The 19,693-nt window shown below is 36.2% G+C and overlaps 2 protein-coding genes across 5 annotated transcripts in view; one reads left to right on the forward strand and one right to left on the reverse strand.

Moving 5' to 3' along the window:
* The window catches only part of LOC127499970 (granule associated Rac and RHOG effector protein 1-like), a 38,737-nt gene extending 30,731 nt beyond the window's left edge, over positions 1 to 8,006 (reverse strand). The window contains exon 1 of one of the 4 annotated variants that reach the window (XM_051870714.1): positions 7,877 to 8,006. The gene's annotated coding sequence lies outside the window, so the exon portion shown is untranslated. Of the gene's footprint in view, positions 1 to 7,157; positions 7,350 to 7,800 lie in introns of those variants that run through there. The other 3 variants (XM_051870712.1, XM_051870716.1, XM_051870715.1) reach the window with 3 other exon arrangements.
* Positions 8,007 to 9,061: 1,055 nt separating this feature from the next.
* On the forward strand, positions 9,062 to 19,415 carry gpib (glucose-6-phosphate isomerase b). The gene is made up of 18 exons (XM_051870718.1): positions 9,062 to 9,250; positions 9,620 to 9,710; positions 9,796 to 9,864; positions 10,177 to 10,296; positions 12,059 to 12,142; positions 12,584 to 12,730; positions 13,410 to 13,481; positions 13,567 to 13,611; positions 13,777 to 13,830; positions 14,263 to 14,323; positions 14,406 to 14,449; positions 14,977 to 15,129; positions 15,210 to 15,339; positions 15,416 to 15,492; positions 16,842 to 16,970; positions 17,265 to 17,340; positions 17,436 to 17,502; positions 18,903 to 19,415. The coding sequence occupies exons 1-18, from the start codon at positions 9,132 to 9,134 to the stop codon at positions 19,024 to 19,026; spliced, it is 1,662 nt and encodes a 553-aa protein (XP_051726678.1). The 5' UTR covers positions 9,062 to 9,131; the 3' UTR covers positions 19,027 to 19,415.
* Positions 19,416 to 19,693: the final 278 nt, after the last annotated feature.

Consider the following 19,693-nt stretch of genomic DNA (forward strand, 5'->3'; position numbering starts at 1 on the left):
AGCCCACGGCGCACATCGAGGAAAGCCCTGCTTCCCGCGAGGACATGTTTGCGGAGGGTGAAACTGAACCCTCTGTGAAACTCGCTGAAACTGAGAGTCCTTCCTGCAACACCTGTTTTTCAGATGACATCATTGGGGAGCTGACGGACGGCTGATTTTTTTTATTTGAGGGGGGGGAAAAAATCCCTACAAATCTGAGGTAATACATGTGCCAAAACTGTACAACTAAGTTTAAATAACTGTGTTGATTGGAATATTAGTGGGTTATTTTCTATTGCAATAACCTGCAATATTCTATTTTAATACTTAAGTCAACATGCAATCAAAATGGACTCTAATTTTTAATACATGTTTATGGTCTCATTTTGAATGATTTATCAGTCCACATTATTCAGAAGAGAATAATTTTGGGTTTATAAATTGGAATCAAAACTTGCTCCACCTTTGAAACAACTATTTTTTAGTTGCTGTAACAGATCCCTTCTCTTCTCCATCCACCTGACACCATTCTGGTACATAACACAAAGTAACACCCACTTTTTATGATTCAATCAAATCCCAATAGATGAAACAAAGTCTCACCCTACATTTTTTTGGATGGTAAAATGATAATATAATAAGCTTTGTTGTTAAGTCTCAGATTTCAAAGCCTGTCAATTTTATCACAAATTTCAAACAATGAATGTGGTTTTGTTGCTCTTTAATGTGGCGTGACAGATCGCTGTAGGGCCTCAGTTCAAAAGGCATGTGAACCAATCATCTCTTCCTCTTACTACTAATTATATCACATAATAAACATGAATGAACATCAGAAGGAATGTTGACAGATACAGAAATTAATCATATCTCATGTAATCACTCAATCAGTGTTTCAACCGTGGAAAGACGTCAGTAAAATGTCACGTAATGCCAGTAAAATGTCACATAACGTCACATTTACCTCAGAAAAGGAGCGTTTTGTTAAATATATGCACAAATACATGCACGTTTGTACACAACTTTGAGTGTTATTATATCGAAAAATAAATATAGAGCTGCACGATTAATCCTAAAAAGATTGTGATCTCGATTCAAACACCTATGCGATATTATTCCTAAATGACAACGATTTTCCTGTGTCTATTAAACCTTTGACAAAATTAGAGTGGAACATTCAGATCTGTGTTGGTGCTGCTGTATCGTTATTTCTGTGTTACAAATATTCATATTAATCACAGGAGTACTAGGATAAAAGTTTATAGTTCGGATACAGGGTTTTTCCTGGCTCAAAATGAGGTGGAGGTGGTAAAATCCTGATCATGTGCACACATGCAAGTGTACTGCGGTCATAAAACGTCTGAAGAAAACTACTTTTTACAAGCACACACTGTAGGTATTTTAATAATAAGAGATTATTTTGAGAACACCATCATACAAAGTGTTTCCCATAGGATTTTGTGAGACTGCGGCCGACGGACCTTAGTCTGTCTATGGGGGTCCAAGGTCATGCCCCCCGTTAAGAAAATTTTGTACATTTTAAAAATAAATTCATTAATCTGGTGCACTTTGAGAGTTCAAAACTAAGAGCTTCAACCCATGTTCAGTGTGCAAATTGAACAGAAAAAGTCTTTGCATTGACTTGTACCTGAACCAGCCTGGAAGGGGCTGTTTACGTAACACCTTTTTTAACTAAAAACGAAAAACTTTGTGTTTTGGCCATTCATTTACACATTAACAGCGTTTTGGGGGGCCTAACAACGCAAACTCTTGAAAATGGGTTTCAAAGTGCAAATTTTTAAAAAACAATACCATCTCTGTGTAAATTACAAAAAACATGAATCTGTGAAAACGCTGATGGCATGCACATGCGTATTATGTGTTTAGTCTTCAGGCATGCGTGTATCAACTTTTCCGTTTTTAGTACATCGTTGTCATGTAAATGTACCCTTAAGGTGATGATACACGGGGCAACTTTTTGAGCAACGTTGCTGGGCAATGTCGCCAAGCAATGATGCTTGAGCACTTTCCAATTGAGAATCGGAAACAAATTTCGATCTAAAGTATCCAGATAGAAATTTGTTGCCCATTCTTAATGGAGAAAGTGCCCAAGCAACATCGCTCGGCAAATTGCTCAAATTTGCCCCGTGTATCATCACCTTTAGTTGTCGGTTCAAAATAGTGGGAGAATCATCTCAGTTTGAAGAAAAAAAAAAAAAAAATAAAGATCACGATTCTAAATTTATCCAAAAAATGTGCAGCTCTAAATAAATAGTAATATAGTTTATAGCTTTAGTTCAATGATTTTACTTCGGCGCGTGCGCACTATCTAGTGGATTTTGTTTTGAAGCGCTCAAGTCACTCGCGCATGCACTGTTGTACGCAGACCATCAGCACGGTCTCAAAAATTGGGCTGCACGTGGACAGGGCTTGCAGACATCCACAGACCCTCCTGATGATGAAAATTACATCACGCGGACGGCCGAAGTATACTTTGGGCTTAATCAAAAGCTTGTGAATCGAATCAAATCAATTCTTGAAATCTGTGTATTATAACAGATACATGTGTCTATTTTGTCTATTGTGTACTTATTTTTATTATCTGTATTTATCATCTTATTATTGTCATTCTCTCTGGAGCTCTGTCACAGAAGACAAATTCTGTGTGTAAGCATGCTTGACAATAAATTTGATTCTGATTCATTATTATATATTCATTATATTTTTACTTAACCTGTTAGTGGTCTCATTTATTTTATGTTTGAATAAATCTGTCATAAACTTTTCTTCATGACACTTCCCCCCGCCCCCCAAACAAATATAAACAATAGAATCTAATCAAGAGCTCATGAATTGAATCAAACCGATTCTAGAAATGTGTGTTAATACCCAGCCTTAGCAAATGCATTGTTTTACAGTGACTTAAGGTGATTCATTCAGTAAAGACTGAGAATTCAAAGTGCTGAAGCCACTAAAAAAGAAAAGCACCCAAAACAACAAAAACTTGAAAAGTTGAAAGCTCAATACATCTTTAACGCTACTTTAAAAAAAAAAGTGCAAACTTTTAGATAAACGTCACCTAAAAAGATTAGGCTACTTAAGTTCGGCTTCAGACAAAAGTTAGTACTTAAAAATAATCCATAAAGAGTGAGAACTGCTAATCTGACTTTGTTAGAAACACACACACGCCCTTCCCCCATGAAAAGATTCCATTGTGACATTCTAAACTGCAATAGCAGTCAGCAAGAGAATGCAGCATATTCCGAAACAACACTGGAATGCTTTGTTAGTGGGATATCTTTCAGCCCGCCGGCCCGGCCAGCAGCGCACACACACAGACCTCTGGCTCTCGATGTATCCAAACCTAAATGCATGCAACCTTGAAACGTCCCTCTCAACTGAACTAGAAGTCTAAGAAAAACCAATTTTACATTCACAGCAAGAGTTGCTCAAAGAGCCAGGCTTCAGTTTAAGAGAACTGAAACTTCATGAAAACAGCATGTTTGGCCACTGGCTCACAGCTGACCTGAGCATTATTGCCATAGCAACAGTATTAGCCAACACCACTGCTCATATTCCAAACGCTGGTCAAATAAAGAAACAGACGTGATTGTGTTTCACAAGACGCAATTATGCACCATACATCTTGTGCATGATGCGTAACATATACAGAAATACCAAGAAATGCATTTCAAAGCATCTGGGAACAAATGCAAAACAATTCATATGCTTGAAGCATCATTCTCACAGGTTTGATTCTAAGTGGTGACCAAAAGTGATGTCCGGAGGGGATATTTGCTTGTAATGACACTAAAATTTGATAAAACCATCAAAATATTTTAAATAAGAGGGAAGAACAAAACACTAAACTTGGTTAAAGGTGCAGTAAGCGATTTCTGAGAAACACTGTTGAAAGTGGATCAGACCGAGCGACAAAACACACTTCAGCCAATCAGCAGTAAGAGGCGTGTCCACTCATCAGGGGGAGGTGTCTGTGTTACATAGAATGTTTGTGAATTTGGGAGTGGAGCTATCAAGATTATGCGATCCTTTTGCATAGGGGCATATTTGTTTTGGTGATTTCAAAAATCAGAAATCGCTTGCTGCACCTTTAAAGGGGTGGTTGATTATGATTTCACTTTTTTAACTTTAGTTATTGTGTAATGTTGCTATTTGAGCATAAACAACATCTGCAAAGTTACGACGCTCAAAGTTTAATGCAAAGGGAGATATTTTCTTTTAAAGAATTCACTGTTTAAGGACTACAACAAACAGCTGGTAAGGACTATAACGATCTTCTTCCTGGGTTGGTGACATCACTAACCCTAAAATTTACATAAACCCCGTCCTCGAGAACACGCAACAAAGGGGGCGAGGCCATGTTGGGCTTCTTTAGAGAAGAGGAAGAGTTGTTGTAGTAGAGTGTTGTTGACATGCCGTCATTTTACACTGGACTGCTTCACAAACGAGGGTCAATTCAACGCTGGATTTGCACAAAAGATTAACATGATGCCACATGCTAGTCGATGAGTTGAATCAACTCCACAGCAACTACATAAATTTATCCACTAACCATTCAGATACATCCAGTTTCATTCTTAAAGTTGTAACTTCTTCCTGAGTCTCTCCATCAGTGTCGACTCCGGTTTGAACAATGTAAGGCTGAACACCGTTACTGACAATCCTCATTTTGGCTGCGTGAGATTCTCCAGCTTTGTTGTTGTTGAGCGACCGAAGCGTGAGCTGTTAAAGCCCCGCCCTCTTCTGCATTTAAAGGGACACACACAAAAGCGGAGTGTTTTTGCTCACACCCAAATAGGGGCAAATTTGACAAGCTATAATAAATGATCTGTGGGGTATTTTGAGCTGAAACTTCAAAGACACCAGAGACTCATATTACATCTTGTGAAAGGGGCATTATAGGTTCCCTTTAAAGTATTTATCGGACACACATAAATAGGTCAAATCCATGTTATGCATAGTGCAAAATCTCCCAGACTATAAAAGTATTCCTGCATTGTCAACCGGTCGGGAAAAAAAAGAAAAGTTCCGGGCGATCATGAGAAAACACTTCTTTAAATAACTAGTACTGCTGCTGCAGCATCCATTAAGCAGCGAGTCATGCTTTTTCTTTCATTCCCAAACTGAAGGGACCCAAACAGGAAATACATTCCACATGAACTCAGAGAAGCCACTGCCAGAGTCGGGCTACAATAGCTCAGAGGGGCTGGCCGTCTGCTCGCAGCGCTTTTCAAAAGAGGGCTTAACGAAAACCCTGGTTGCAAAACACAATGAGGTTCACACAGAATAGAGCGTAATTGACCTACTCACAGACATCTAACAAACTAATCACAGGCTTCTGTGGAATCCAGGGTGAGGAATGTGGAAACTAACCATTAGGATCACAATCACAGTGTAAAAATGCTGTTTTTTTAGTCTGTGAATAGTGTACGTCAGTGGTTTCCATTAGTGGGTCACATGTCTATTCTCACTGGTCACAGAGAACAGGAAAAAACATGATAAATACAAATAATGCGACTTTTCCTATATAAATGTTAATCAAGTAACAAGGAGGAGAAATACTTTCCATATTTTTATTTATTGATGTCAAACGTACATCTAATCAAACTCAGTATTTTGAGACAAAAACTCGTCTGTCACTTGGTAGAAGCTAGTCAAATTAGAAAGTCAACATTGACAGATTGTGTGACATGCCCTCATCCTCAAAAACCATAAACAACACTACACATGGTAAAAGAAACCAGACTACACTTAAAAATAAAGGTTTTCGCTGCAGTGTCATAGAAGACCCATTTTTAGTACCTGAAAGAAACTTTCGGTCAACAGTTCTTAAAAAAAATATTTTTTTCTTAGTGTAAAGAACATTTTTTAACCCTCTTGGGTCAAAACGGACTAAAAGAAAATTTTACATTTTCAAATTTTTTTTTAAATTTTTGCTTCATCGGAATGGGATGACTTTTGTCGCATTAGCTATGTGAACACACAAAAAAAAAAAAAAAAAAAAAAAATCATGGATATGATTCGGAAATGTTAAAGGCCTTCACTCTATTTTAATCTAAAATATTGCATTTATTGAAAAATAATTTTAAATTTTTCGAAAAAACAAATTATATTGATTTTAATGGAAAGAAATAGCTCATAAAGACCATAAATATTGCACAGTATCATAAAATCCCCTCAAAATTATGAATAATAACCAAAAAATATTATTGAACAAAAATGTATCACATTGATTTTCCTGGAGGGAAAAAAAATGACATTTCAAGGTAGGGCTGCACGATTATGACAAAAGTCATAATTGCCGATTATTCTCTTGAAATTGTAATTGTGATTATTAATTACGATGATCACAAAAATATGCATGGTATTATAATGTTATACTAAAACTAAAATGAAAAAACCCTTAGGATAACCTGTAGAAAGAAACATCTTAAGCACGCAGAATGATGCAAGTAGACATTTTTTGTGTGTAATAGCGCCTTTGAACAATTACGTAATTGTGGCATCCGTAATTGTAATCACGATTAGAAATTCGATTAATTGCGCAGCCCTTGGCTTTGGTCACTTTTGATTGCGAAAGTACTAAGTGTGACCCAAAAATGAAAGGGCTCAGAGGGTTAAAGAACTTTGTTCCACTATAAAGAACCTTCGGAGGTTCCACGGATTCTTCATGAAATCACCAAAGCCAACATGAGCAAGTTCACATGCAAAAAAGAAGATAAATATAGTTTGCACAGACCACAGTGCATCACTGGCTTAATAAATAGCATAAATAATTATAAATGTCAACAATTGATCCTGTGTTGGGTCCCTACTTGCACGCAATGTAAAATTTGGGTTCTGAAACATTAAAATCAACTAAATAAAATCCAATGAAAATAAAGCAGAAATATTTTCACTTATGAGGCGACAAATACATTTAACTTCACACTGCAAAGTGTAATTTAATCTACTTACAGGGTTACACTGGTGTGCAGTTGAGTATAAATATCCTGAAATATTCTGAGCTGAACCACTACAGGAATCTGGATCCTCCTGACACTCGGACGGATCCTCTGACTGACACTTTAAATTAATTTCAACAAACCAGACCGTGATGCCTTGAATACTCATTCCAGAAAAAAACAAAACATAGTCCAACCAAAACTAACACTGCTTACCCAGAGTTAAACTACCACTAGAGCTGGAGATGGCCTGATTATGATGTCTGATTACTGATGACAGGATCATGCATTGATCTGATCTTCAGGATGGTCCAGTGCAACCCAAATCCAACAGTGTCTGACACTTAAACACCCCGAAAATCACTAAGCCATCGCCAATGGGGTTTGGGTGTGTATGTCACCCGTCGGCTGTCATTAGGGTGTTAAAAGGCTGCAGTGAAGCGTATCAGTGCCTTTTCAGGGCGTTGAAGGGTCTCCAGCCCCAATGTAATTTAGAGACACCGGGGGCAGTTAATCACGTCGTTAATTGGAGTAATTAGGATCAGACAATCCGACTGCAGCAGATTTGATGGTTTTAAACGCTGATACAGATGAACCAAAACCCCTTAACGACCCGCATACACGCCTGATATCGCTGAAATATCACTTTAGTGTTGTCCTGCTGCCGTTTCACTCTTTTAACAGCACCGAATTGACGTTTCAAACGATTTCACAAAAAATCATCAGAATTTATGGAGCTAATCTCAGTTAGCCGTTAGCACCTCTCGCTGACACGGATTGAAAAACACCTCAAACACGTCAAAACACAAGCGCTCGCGGCCGCTCCGGGGCGGCTGAAATTAACGGTCACAAGTCCTACCTGTAGTGGCTCCGGGAAAGGCGTTTATTGGTGTGAAAAACAGCCCGATCGGCGGTCGGATCACGGCATCACTTACCAGCTGTTTGTCCCCACCCTCCTGTCTGTGGAGAGAGGAAATGACGGAGCGCGGCTTCCGAGCGCGCGTCCACAAAGCACAAGCACGAGCGAGCACGCCAGGCGATGTGCGCGACCGATCATACCATAGAGCGCGTGCACTTTAAAAATGAAATTAATATGAATTAAAGTAGAATTTTAGTTAAATAAAGAATGCATTGTCAGGTTATCTGTCATTCATGTTTACTTGTATTTATTTCATGACAGTGGTGATCATTTTTATTTTTTTTTATTTGATTTGATTTTTGATTTGATTTTTTTATATTTTATTTTATATTTTATTTTTATTTTATTTTATATTTTATTTTATATTTATTTTGTTTGATTTTTAGATTTTATTTTATTTTTAGATTTATTTTATTTTTTATTTTATTTTATTTTGTTATATTTTATTTTATTTTTTAATTTGTTATATTTTATTTGATTTTTATATTTTGTTATTTTTTTATATTATTATTTTATTTTTTACTTTATTTTATATTATATTTTATATTTTATTTTTACATTTTATTTTATTTTTTATTTTATATTTTGTTATATTTTATTTTTTTACATTTTATTTTATATATATATATATATATATATATATATATATATAATTTTTTATTTTATTTTATTTTATTTTATTTTATTTTATTTTATTTTATTTTATTTTATTATTTTATTTTATTTTATTGAACGCAGCCACAGAGAGTGTGATTGATGTGATGGACTCCTGTGTCCTCTAGTGTTCAAACAAGCACAGTATTCACTGTCTTTCACATGATGGATAGACAGATGGCGCCACAATCACTCAGGGGAGCATGTTGCTATTTGCCGACTGTTTCCAGTGACAAATGTAAACTAAAATTTACATATACAGTGTGCGTGTGCTTTTAGGACATTTTTTAAAAATAAACACAATATATTATGTACATAATACTCTATATAAGATATGCTTACAGTGAGATCCATAACTTTATGATAAAATGGTACATAAATCTCAGATTTGCAGTGTGGTCTCAGGTTTTTGGACACCACCTCAGTGCACTGGTATGTACAGTGGGGTCGAGTGTGTGTGTGTGTGCGTGTGTGTATGTGTGTGTGTGAGGGGGTGTGTTGAGCTGCATGTCAGCTGCTTTCTTCGCCCTTCATAAGGCGGATCTGTGACATTTGGGTTCAGTTCAGCCGGAGGTTCTTACACAAACACACACAGGTTCGGTCCGATAAACGTGACTATGGGACTGACAAGCGACCCAAACTTCCAGAATCTGGAGAAATGGTACAAATCGAACGCCGCGAATCTCAAAATGAGGCAGATGTTCGAGGCTGATAAAAACCGGTTTCAAAAGTTCAGGTACTTCATTTATTTATTTAACTATTCTGCATGAATCGGGTTATTAGTTTAAAGTCATTTTATTTCATTAAATAAATAGTAATTGACCTTCACAGATCATGCAGTAAATTTAGTGGGCGGGGTCAGAAATGCAAAGCTGCCCTGTCAATCTTTATTAAACCCCGCCCACATTCAAATTCACAACTTTTAAAATGGCATAAAATATGCTAATGCTATACTTTGATTGTGCTTGTAAGTGTTTATTTATGAACTGTGTGTGTTTTCTATATGTATATATTGATAGTAAACAATTATCTGGTCTCACATTAGTTTAGCTTCATTTTATCTGAGTTCATCTGAAGAAGCCAGATGTTTGTATTCTTTTAACAGCTTAACTTTAAAAACAGATGAAGGAGACATTTTGCTGGATTACTCCAAGAACCTTATAAATGAAGAGGTTATGAAGATGCTCGTGGAGCTGGTAAAGTTTTGATCAGAATTAAACAGGGTTATCCTCACATGTGATGTACCATGGTACTTTGTAAATATGATTCGGTTTATCCTAGGCAAAGTCTCGTGGTGTGGAAGCCTCCAGAGACAAGATGTTTTCAGGGGAAAAGATTAATTTCACTGAGGTATTTAATATGTTTGTGTGTCTAGGTTTAAATCAACACATGCCCAAATACACACCCCGTTTGTTGCATTAATTTAGCTCTGTTTGGACATACACATGTTTATTGAAGGAAACTTAGTATATACGCTATAAATTCTTCTTTATTTATCTGACATTTTTAAATGTAAGATGCACTTGTAGAGCACTGCACTAGCAACAACAGAGTTTGACTGAACTGTATATTTTTAATGCAATGTAAGTTGCATTGGATTAGTGTCTGGCAAACGCATAAATCATAAATGTAAGCATTGTATGATGATTGTGTCGTCTACAGGGTCGTGCTGTTCTCCACGTGGCCCTGAGGAACCGCTCAAACACACCCATAAACGTGGATGGGAAAGACGTGATGCCAGAGGTTAACAAGGTTCTGGAGAAGATGAAGGGCTTCTGTCATGTGAGTGTCTATCTGTGGATATGGAGACTGTAAAAAGTGTTTTGGCAGGGACAAGGTTTCATGTTTGGGCTGAGGAAGAAGACAAGGCGAGCGTAGCAGATTTAAAGGGGTCCTATAATGCCCATTTTACAAGATGTAATATAAGTCTCTGGTGTCCCCAGAATGTGTCTGTGAAGTTTCAGCTCAAAATACCCCACAGATCATTTATTATAGCTTGTCAAATTTGCCCCTATTTGGGTGTGAGCAAAAACACGCCGTTTTAGTGTGTGTCCCTTTAAATGCAAATGAGCTGCTGCTCCCGGCCCCCTTTCCAGAAGAGGGCGGAGCTTTAACAGCTCGCGCTTCGGTCGCTCAACAACAACAAAACTGGAGAATCTCACGCAGCCAAAATGACGAAAGTTTTCAGCCTTACATTGTTCAAACCGGAGTCTGATGGAGAGACTCAGGAAGAAGTTACAACTTTTAGAATGAAACTGGACGTTTCTGAATGGTTAGTGGATAAATTTATGTAGTTGCTGTGGAGTTGATTCAACTCATCGACTAGCATGTGCCGTCATGTTAATCTTTTGTGCAAATCCAGCGTTTGTTTTTGAAGCAGTCCGGCGTAAAATGACGGCATGTCAACAACACTCTACTACAACAACTCTTGCTCTTCTCTAAAGCAGCCCAACATGGCCTCACCCCCTTTGTTGTGTGATCTTGGGGGCGGGGTTTATGTACATTTTGGGGTTTTGTGATGTCACTAACCCGGGAAGAAGCTTGTTGGCGAGATTCTAAAGTGTGTATACGATGGGCGCTTTACTATCCCATGAGGCCACGTGACAGGATTTGATGGAGCAATGCAACTGACGCCGTAGGTCACATGACAATGACAACATGTCGGATGTAGTACGTCTGTATTTCATTCATACTACACACATTCATAGTATATAGAACATACTTTTTTAAACAGTCGTGAAGTATTCAAATTCAAATGTAGTCAAAATCATAAGAAATATAATATTGAAAAAAGGAAGGAAACAAATTATAAGAAAAATTTGATATTTTTTCCTTATTTTCAATGTTATATGTTTTTGTTTTTTTCAGGGTTATATGTTAATTTTTCATAGTGGCCCATTTGTTTGATGATGATGAGGATGTAATGATGCATTAAGTCACTGATTGTGATTGATAATTGATGTTTTTTTGCGGTGATTGATTGGTCATGAGTTGATTTTATATATTTTTGAGCTTTGAGTTTGTCTGGATATGCCTGATGAAGGTCATGGGACCGAAATGTTGCGATAAATAGAGAAATTTTGATACTTTTGAAAACATTGATAGTGTGTGGGACTTTCTTTTAATTCGGACTACATTTGAATTTGAATTTACTTCACGACCGTTTAAAAAAGTATGTTCTATATAGTATGTGTGTGTGTAGTATGAATGAAACACGGACATACTACATCAGCCATGTTGTCATTATCATGTGACCTATCAGCGTCAGTTGTGTCGCTTCACTTCCATTCATAGATCCTCTCCCGTGGCCTCATGGGATAGTAAAGTGTCCATCGTATGCACACTTCAGAGTCTTGCCAAAAGTAGTAAGTCATCCGGGGACTTTTCGCCTAGTGTTTTTTGAATACAATATGTTCAGACATACTACTCTTTTGGCATACTGTTTTACACATACTATATAGTATAGGGAAGTAAAAGTCCATGAAAACTAAACTTTGAAATCATGACACCAGGATGAACTCACAGGTTTTTCTTCCCACCACAGAAAGTCCGCAGTGGCGAGTGGAAGGGTTACACCGGGAAATCCATCACTGATGTGGTCAATGTCGGCATCGGTGGATCTGATCTGGTTTGTGAAATCAAAACCATATTTTACATGATTTTATTCTTTTCTTCCTGCTTTAATGCTCTAGATCAAGGGTTTTCAGTCTTTTAGATGCCAAGAACCCCCATCCTAAAATTTAACAGGCATCAATAGTTTTTTATATGTGAAAAATGAATACTATAAATATACTATAAATATTATTAAGTATATAGTTTGTTACACTGTTTTATATATATATATATATATATATATATATACTAATTTATTACTTATTAATTTTAATAATTTTTTTATCTATTTGTTTTAATCAATTTATTTTAATAATATTTTTATTTTATATATTTAATATTTTTATATATTTTATAAACATATTTAATAATTTATTTTATTTTTTTTACACTGTATTTCTCTAAACTTTTCCATGGACTCTCTAGCACTTTTGCACTGTTTTTGTGTGTGTTTCAGGGTCCATTAATGGTGACAGAGGCTCTGAAGCCCTACTCTAAAGGCGGACCTCGGGTCTGGTTTGTGTCGAACATCGATGGAACGCACATCGCTAAGACTCTGGCTGAACTCAACGCTGAGACCACACTCTTCATCGTCGCATCGAAGGTATTCAGAAACTGAACATATTATACAGCACTTGCAGAGATACACAAGCAAGCAGAGAAAATAAACATCATAAAATATCTCTATACAAACTGTGACTTTTTAAAGAGGACCCATTATGCCCTTATACAAAGTCTTGATGTTGTTTTTGGGCTCTACTAGAACAGGTTTTTCTGCTTGAATGTTCATTATTTTCCTCATATTCTCAATTGTTGCAGCTCCTCTCTTCCCAGTTTGTCAGTAACGCTCTGTTTAGTTCCTGTCTCTATGAAGCCCCTCCTTCTGAAAAGCACAATGTGCTCTGATTGGTCGGCTGGAGCAGTGTGTTTGGGAAATGTCCCGCCCCTTACCATTACCGCCAGTTTCAACACACTACTAACTAATTCAACAAGGCCCCGCCCCTTTATTCTGTGCATGAATTATTTAAATGAGGAATATTGTGAAGAAAACTCAAGACTCCAATGGAGGTGTTTCAGAGAGTTCAGAAACACTGATATAGAGAAGAACTGGAACTTTGCAGAGCTTTTTCATGCTCAAACAGCAACAATACTGTAGGTCCTCTTTAAAGGTTGTTTTGCTAATAACATCAATTTGATAATATGTATCATAATGAAGTTTTTGTGAAAAAACAACGCCACTGATAATGTTGTTGAATAGTTTGTTGTCCGCTTGTCTTCCTCAGACATTCACGACTCAGGAAACTATCACAAACGCTGAGTCAGCGAAGGAATGGTTCCTGCAGGCCGCCAAAGACGTGAGTCACATCTCTTACAGTGACGCGTATGAGACGCCTGTGTCATGCATTTATGTGTTTGTTGTTGTTTTTATCATTCTCACAGAAATCTGCAGTTGCCAAGCATTTCGTGGCACTCTCCACCAATGGAGTAAGTTCATTCTAGTTTACATGTAAAGGGCTCATATCATCAGGAATTACATTTTCCATAACACAGTTCATTGTACTATTAAATCAATTAAAAGCAGACATTTGAAAATATTACATCAGATTTTTTGAATTTCTCAGGCCAACTTTATTCCATTCTGTGTTTCAGCCTAAAGTGAAGGACTTCGGCATCGACCCGGAGAACATGTTTGAGTTTTGGGACGTGAGTGTCTGTCTGTCGAGGGCCTGAGCTATTTTTGCCGTAGTGGTTTGACCTGTGAAGTAGGTGTCTGGACGCTCGCAGCAGCAGCTGCTGGTAACCAGAGTCTCTCGACTGACTCGCGGCCGCACGCCTCAGGGTTATTCGTGATCCTGACCTTATCCGAGCAGAGGTCACACAAAGGCTGGTTCACTGTAAAGGCCGACAGGCTACTTTTACTCACATTGTTGATATTTAAAGGGCAAGGTTCCTTACTATCCTGTTTATTATGGACACTATAAGCTCTTCAGCATACTGTATGTTTGCTCGAGTAAAGAAAAGCTTGATGTGAAGTTGAATTCATGCTTTTGTATGTTTACAAAACTTAAATGAACATCTAATAGTACAAAAATCACACATGCAGTGAAACATTTGATTCATTTTTTTGATTTCCAGTGGGTCGGTGGACGATATTCCTTATGGTCTGCAATTGGACTGTCTATCGCACTGCATATCGGTGAGTTATCATGTGACTCTCATGAAGACAGCCAATGAGTGTGAGAGATTCTCAAGCGTCTGTCTGACCTCTTCTGTTTTAGGATACGAGAACTTTGAGAAGCTGTTGGCTGGAGCTCATTGGATGGTGGGTTTTATTACTGAAGAAGGACATTATCAGTATTTGACCTTCATTAAAATATAAAAAATTTTTGTATAATGACCAGCAGATACACTGCCATTCAAAAGTTTGGAGCCGATAAGATTTTGTTATATTTTTGAAGGAAGTCTCACCAAGACTGTATTTATTTGATCATAAAAAGCAGTAAAAATGTAAAATATTTTTACAATTTAAAATAGTGGTTTTCTAAGTGAATATATATTAAAAAGTAATTTATTACTGTGATGCAAAGCTGAATTTTCAGCATCATTACTCCAGTCTTCAGTGTCACATGATCCTTCAGAAATCATTCTAATATGCTGATTTGATGCTTTCTGATTATTATCAATGTTGAAAACAGCTTCATATTTTTTTCATACTTTTTTAGGATTCTTTCATGATTAGAAAGTTGAAAATAGAAATCTTGTGTAACGTTATAAAAATCTTTACTGTCACTTTTGATCAATTTAAAGCATCCTTATATCTTTTAAAAGCTCGCATAAACTCTCTGGCAGGACACTCATTTCCGTACGGCCCCTGTGGATCAGAACGCACCCATGCTGCTCGCTCTGTTGGGCATCTGGTACATCAATTTCTTCCAGGCGGAGACGCACTGCCTGCTGCCGTACGATCAGTACATGCACCGCTTCGCTGCGTACTTCCAACAGGTGTAGAGCTACACACTCCTAATGACAGTAAAACTCAAAAATATAAATGGTATGAGAATCTAATGCTGTGATTTTTACAGGGTGACATGGAGTCTAATGGAAAGTACATCACTACTAAGGGTAGCCAGGTGAACTATCACACCGGGCCGATCGTATGGGGTGAACCGGGAACTAACGGACAGCACGCTTTCTACCAGCTTATTCACCAAGGTTCACCTGCTGCCATACAGAATATGTGTGTTTTGGTATGAGAAGCATCTGTCTGACCCTTCTGTCTCCTCAACAGGAACTCGTATGGTTCCTGCTGACTTCCTCATTCCTGCCCAGACTCAACATCCAATCAGAAACAGCCTTCACCACAAGGTACAGAGTTGCAGGGTTGCCAAGCTCATTACAGCCATGTCATAAAAACAAATCAGGCTTTGGTAAATCATAATTATGACATAAAAAGTTTATATATTATATATATTTATAAGGTGAAAAGTTGAAATTATGACTTCAAAAATCATAATTATGACATAAAAAGTCAAAATTATGCCATACTAAGTTGAAATCATGACTTTAAAAGTGCAAGACTTTTGCAAGTTTTGACATACTAAGTCATAATTATGAGATTAAAAAGTCGAAATTATGACAAAAATTCGAAATCATGGCTTTAAAAAGTTGAAGTCATAATTAGTGTGTTTTGACATACTAAGTCATAATAATGAGATTAAAAAGTTGAAATTAAGAGTTTAAATCATAAATATGACATTAAAAAATTATGATGTACTAAGTCATAATTATGATATACTAAGACTAAGTCATAATTAGGTCTAGTTTTGACATACTAAGTCATAATAATGAGATTAAAAATTGAAATTAGGAGTTTAAGTCATAAATATGACATTAAAAAATTATAATGTACTAAGACTAAGTCATAATTAGGTCTAGTTTTGATATACTAAGTCATAATTTATGACATGCTAATTCATAATTATGAGATTAAAAAGTCAATAATTTGTCATAATTATGACATTAAAAATATTATGACATAAAAAGTTATAATTATGAGATAAAAGTCAAAATTTTGTCGTAATTATGACTTTTACTTTTTATGTCATTATGTAATAATTTTTATAACATAATAGTTTAATTTAATCTCATAAATGACTTAGTGTGTAATAATTTCGACTTTTTATGTCATAATTATGATTTAAGCATGATGTTTTTCTTAACTCTGACTCTATTATTGAACTGAATCAACATTGAATGAACTTAAGCTGAATAATGACTATTGTCTTCTGTAGAGCTGCTTTATAGCTGAAATTGAATTTGTTTCATAATTAATAACATTAAAGTCGGCATGAAATGGAAGTTACATTCGTCTTTTCTTCCCTATTGTAATGAATAACCAAGTGAAATGGTTTCTGGAACAAGAACAAATGTAGGGCGGGGCTTGATTTTGTTCGTGTGGAATTGATTGGATGGTTGTGGTTTGTTATTGGTGGATATCATTTGAGTGACAAGTTGCCCCGCAGAGGAAGGGTTATTTTGAGGAAGGAAGGAAGATATTTTGATTCAAGATTACAAACCACATAAATAATAAAAAAAATAAAACTGCAATAATTCCATTGAAAAAACAAGAATTGTCACTATTATTAAGACTGTTTTATCACTGGAATGTGAAGCTGCTTTGAAGCAAACGCTATATAAATAAATGTTACTTGTAGATCCTGGTGGCGAACTTCCTGGCACAGACGGAGGCCCTGATGAAGGGAAAGACGACAGAAGAGGCGAAGAAAGAGCTAGAAGCTGGAGGACTGAGCGGAGAGAAACTTGAGAAAATTCTACCACACAAAGTGAGAATATAAAGTCAACCACTGGCTTATACTGACCCCTACAGGACACAATCACACTACACCCCATAATCACTACCATACTATTAATATTTCTGCAGCATGTATAATGTGCACAGTATGTGGATTATCATAGATTTTTTTTATGCAAAATTATAATTAAAAACACTCATTTTTTATCCGTTTAAAATTTCTATTGTTACTTTCACTGTTCACTTAACAGTTATTAAATGTGCAAATCACAGTACTGCAGTCAAAGCTCTTTCCTGGTAACATCATCCATTCGTTTCTGTCCAGGTATTCCAAGGAAACAAGCCAACGAATTCCATCATCTTCAAAAAGTTGTCTCCGTATACTCTGGGCGTGCTGATTGGTGGGTTGAAAGCTATTTTAAATGTTTTAGTGATGCTGTACAGTATTAGATATCATCTGATGTGCAGGTTCCTGACCTCTGACCTCTCTTAACAGCCATGTATGAACACAAGATCTTCATTCAGGGCGTCATGTGGGAAATTAACAGTTTTGATCAGTGGGGGTGAGTCAACAAATGCATGAATCTGATGAAATGAATGTAGTTTTGATGTGTTAAGTAGCTAAAGCAGGCCAGTGTTATTTTGGTATAATTGAAATACTATTATAGTTTGTTTTAATATTTAGATTTTTTTTTTTTTTTGTAATTTCTGTTTTCATTTTCATTTGTCAAAATTCTAGTAATTTTTAGTTGTCTTTTAGTTTTAGTATGCCTATATAGTTTTTATTATTTATTTATTTATTTTTTTTATTATTATTATTATTTTTTTCAGTTTTAGTTTGTTTAGTAGTGATGGGTGTTTTCTAAACACGCTTTGTGAGGCTTCGTGAATCTTTTGTTTCGAATCAGTGGTTTGGAGCGTGGATCAACTGCCAAAGTCATGTGATTTCAGTAAATGAGGCTTCCTTTCATCATACTGTTTTGAAAAGTTATGACATTTCAATGACTCACCATTAGGGGGCGATCATCTCAGTGAACCCATAAACCAGTGTCTATATGGTTTTTACTTGATCAGTTTTATGAAGTTGTAGACATTTGTAATAACACATTTGTATAATAAAATGAGTATAGTTAATCATCTCTTATTGGCCTGATTAGCCACATCCTCCATTAAACACACAAAACAAGCCCAACAAATTAATAAAAGAGCACATATTATACAGACACATCATTTTTAATGGTGTTTGATGATTTGTAGAATCCATTTAATAGATTAACCTTTTTTAAGAAAACATTTGAAATTGGTTTGTAAAAGGTGTTTTTATGCATGTTTGGGTTTTCATTGCATTTACACTGTTCTGACCAGCAGGGGTCACCAGCGTGTGCCGTTTCAAGCGCTTTGAAACAGTGAATCATTTTGCGAAGCAATTGATTCAATTGACTCAGAGTTTCAGAAAGCTTAGTTTCTCCTATCACTATTGTGTAGTACATCAAGTTAAACTAAATGAAAATGAAAAACGTTTTCTTAGCACCCAGATGTATAATTGTCACGGCCAGGATGAGGAAGAAGACGAGGCGTAACTATTTTATAAAACCAAAAGTGCCACAGTGTCAACACATTCAACACCAGACAAAGACAAACTAAACTGAGGGCAATTTATACAGAGAATAATGATCTAAACAAGGAACAGGTGTGAGAAATCAATGAAACAATGAGTAACCATGACAACCAATGAAAACACAGGAAATAATGAGAAACAAACGAAAAACAAACGAAACTAAAACAACAACTGAACGTGACAATGATAAATTAAAATAAGTTTGTTTTTTTAGCTGTTTTATTTTGTTTCAAGTAACAAAAATGTTTTCTTATGGTTTTAGATTTAGTTAACTATAATAACCCTATTCCAGACTTTTTTATATATTTTACATATAATGACTGTCTGTCTTCTCTCTAAACTCAGCGTGGAGCTCGGGAAACAGCTGGCAAAGAAGATCGAACCTGAGCTTCAGGATTCTGCTGAAGTCAGTTCTCACGATTCGTCCACGAACGGCCTCATCAACTTCCTCAAGAAGAACTTCGCTTGAATGAACCATGAAGAGAAGCTTCACCTTTTCCCAGAATCCCCTGCTGCACCCCAAAACCACAGCAACCTTCTGAAAGCACACGGCCCAAAAAACAAGGCTGAAAACTGAGGGTTGCCTCAAAAAACTCAAAAAACATTTTTAATTAGATTTTAAAACATTTTGAAACTATAATGCGGTGTATTTTTAACAGACAATTAAACCATTATTGTATAACCATAAATAGGCAGTATTGTGTTAATTTATCATTATAAAAAAAATGATAAATCAGAGACATTACCATCTTTGTTTTACACAAACTTGTTTGAAGCACCAGTTTATACTTCATGAAAGTTTCTGTTTTCACCACAAGTGGGAATCTTTTTTTCCAAAATAAATCACTTTGCACAATTTCTGTGACTTTGGCTATGATTCAGATAGAATATTGTCATAAATCTAGCACTATTTGAGCAGTAAATAGTATTAACACTATGCATGAATGCAACATTGAATGCAATCTAAGTCACTCTGGATATAAGAATTTGCCAAATCCATAAATGTAAATGCACACTGCAATGGATACTGTATCCCACAATGCAATGTGCTCAACTTTCCATTTCCAAGGCTGCGTCTGAAATCGCATACTCTCTTGAGTAGGTACTTATTTTGAATAAGTAATTACTTCACAGCC

The sequence above is a fragment of the Ctenopharyngodon idella genome, chromosome 18 (genome assembly GCF_019924925.1).
Source record: "Ctenopharyngodon idella isolate HZGC_01 chromosome 18, HZGC01, whole genome shotgun sequence".
Classification (NCBI taxonomy): domain Eukaryota; kingdom Metazoa; phylum Chordata; class Actinopteri; order Cypriniformes; family Xenocyprididae; genus Ctenopharyngodon; species Ctenopharyngodon idella.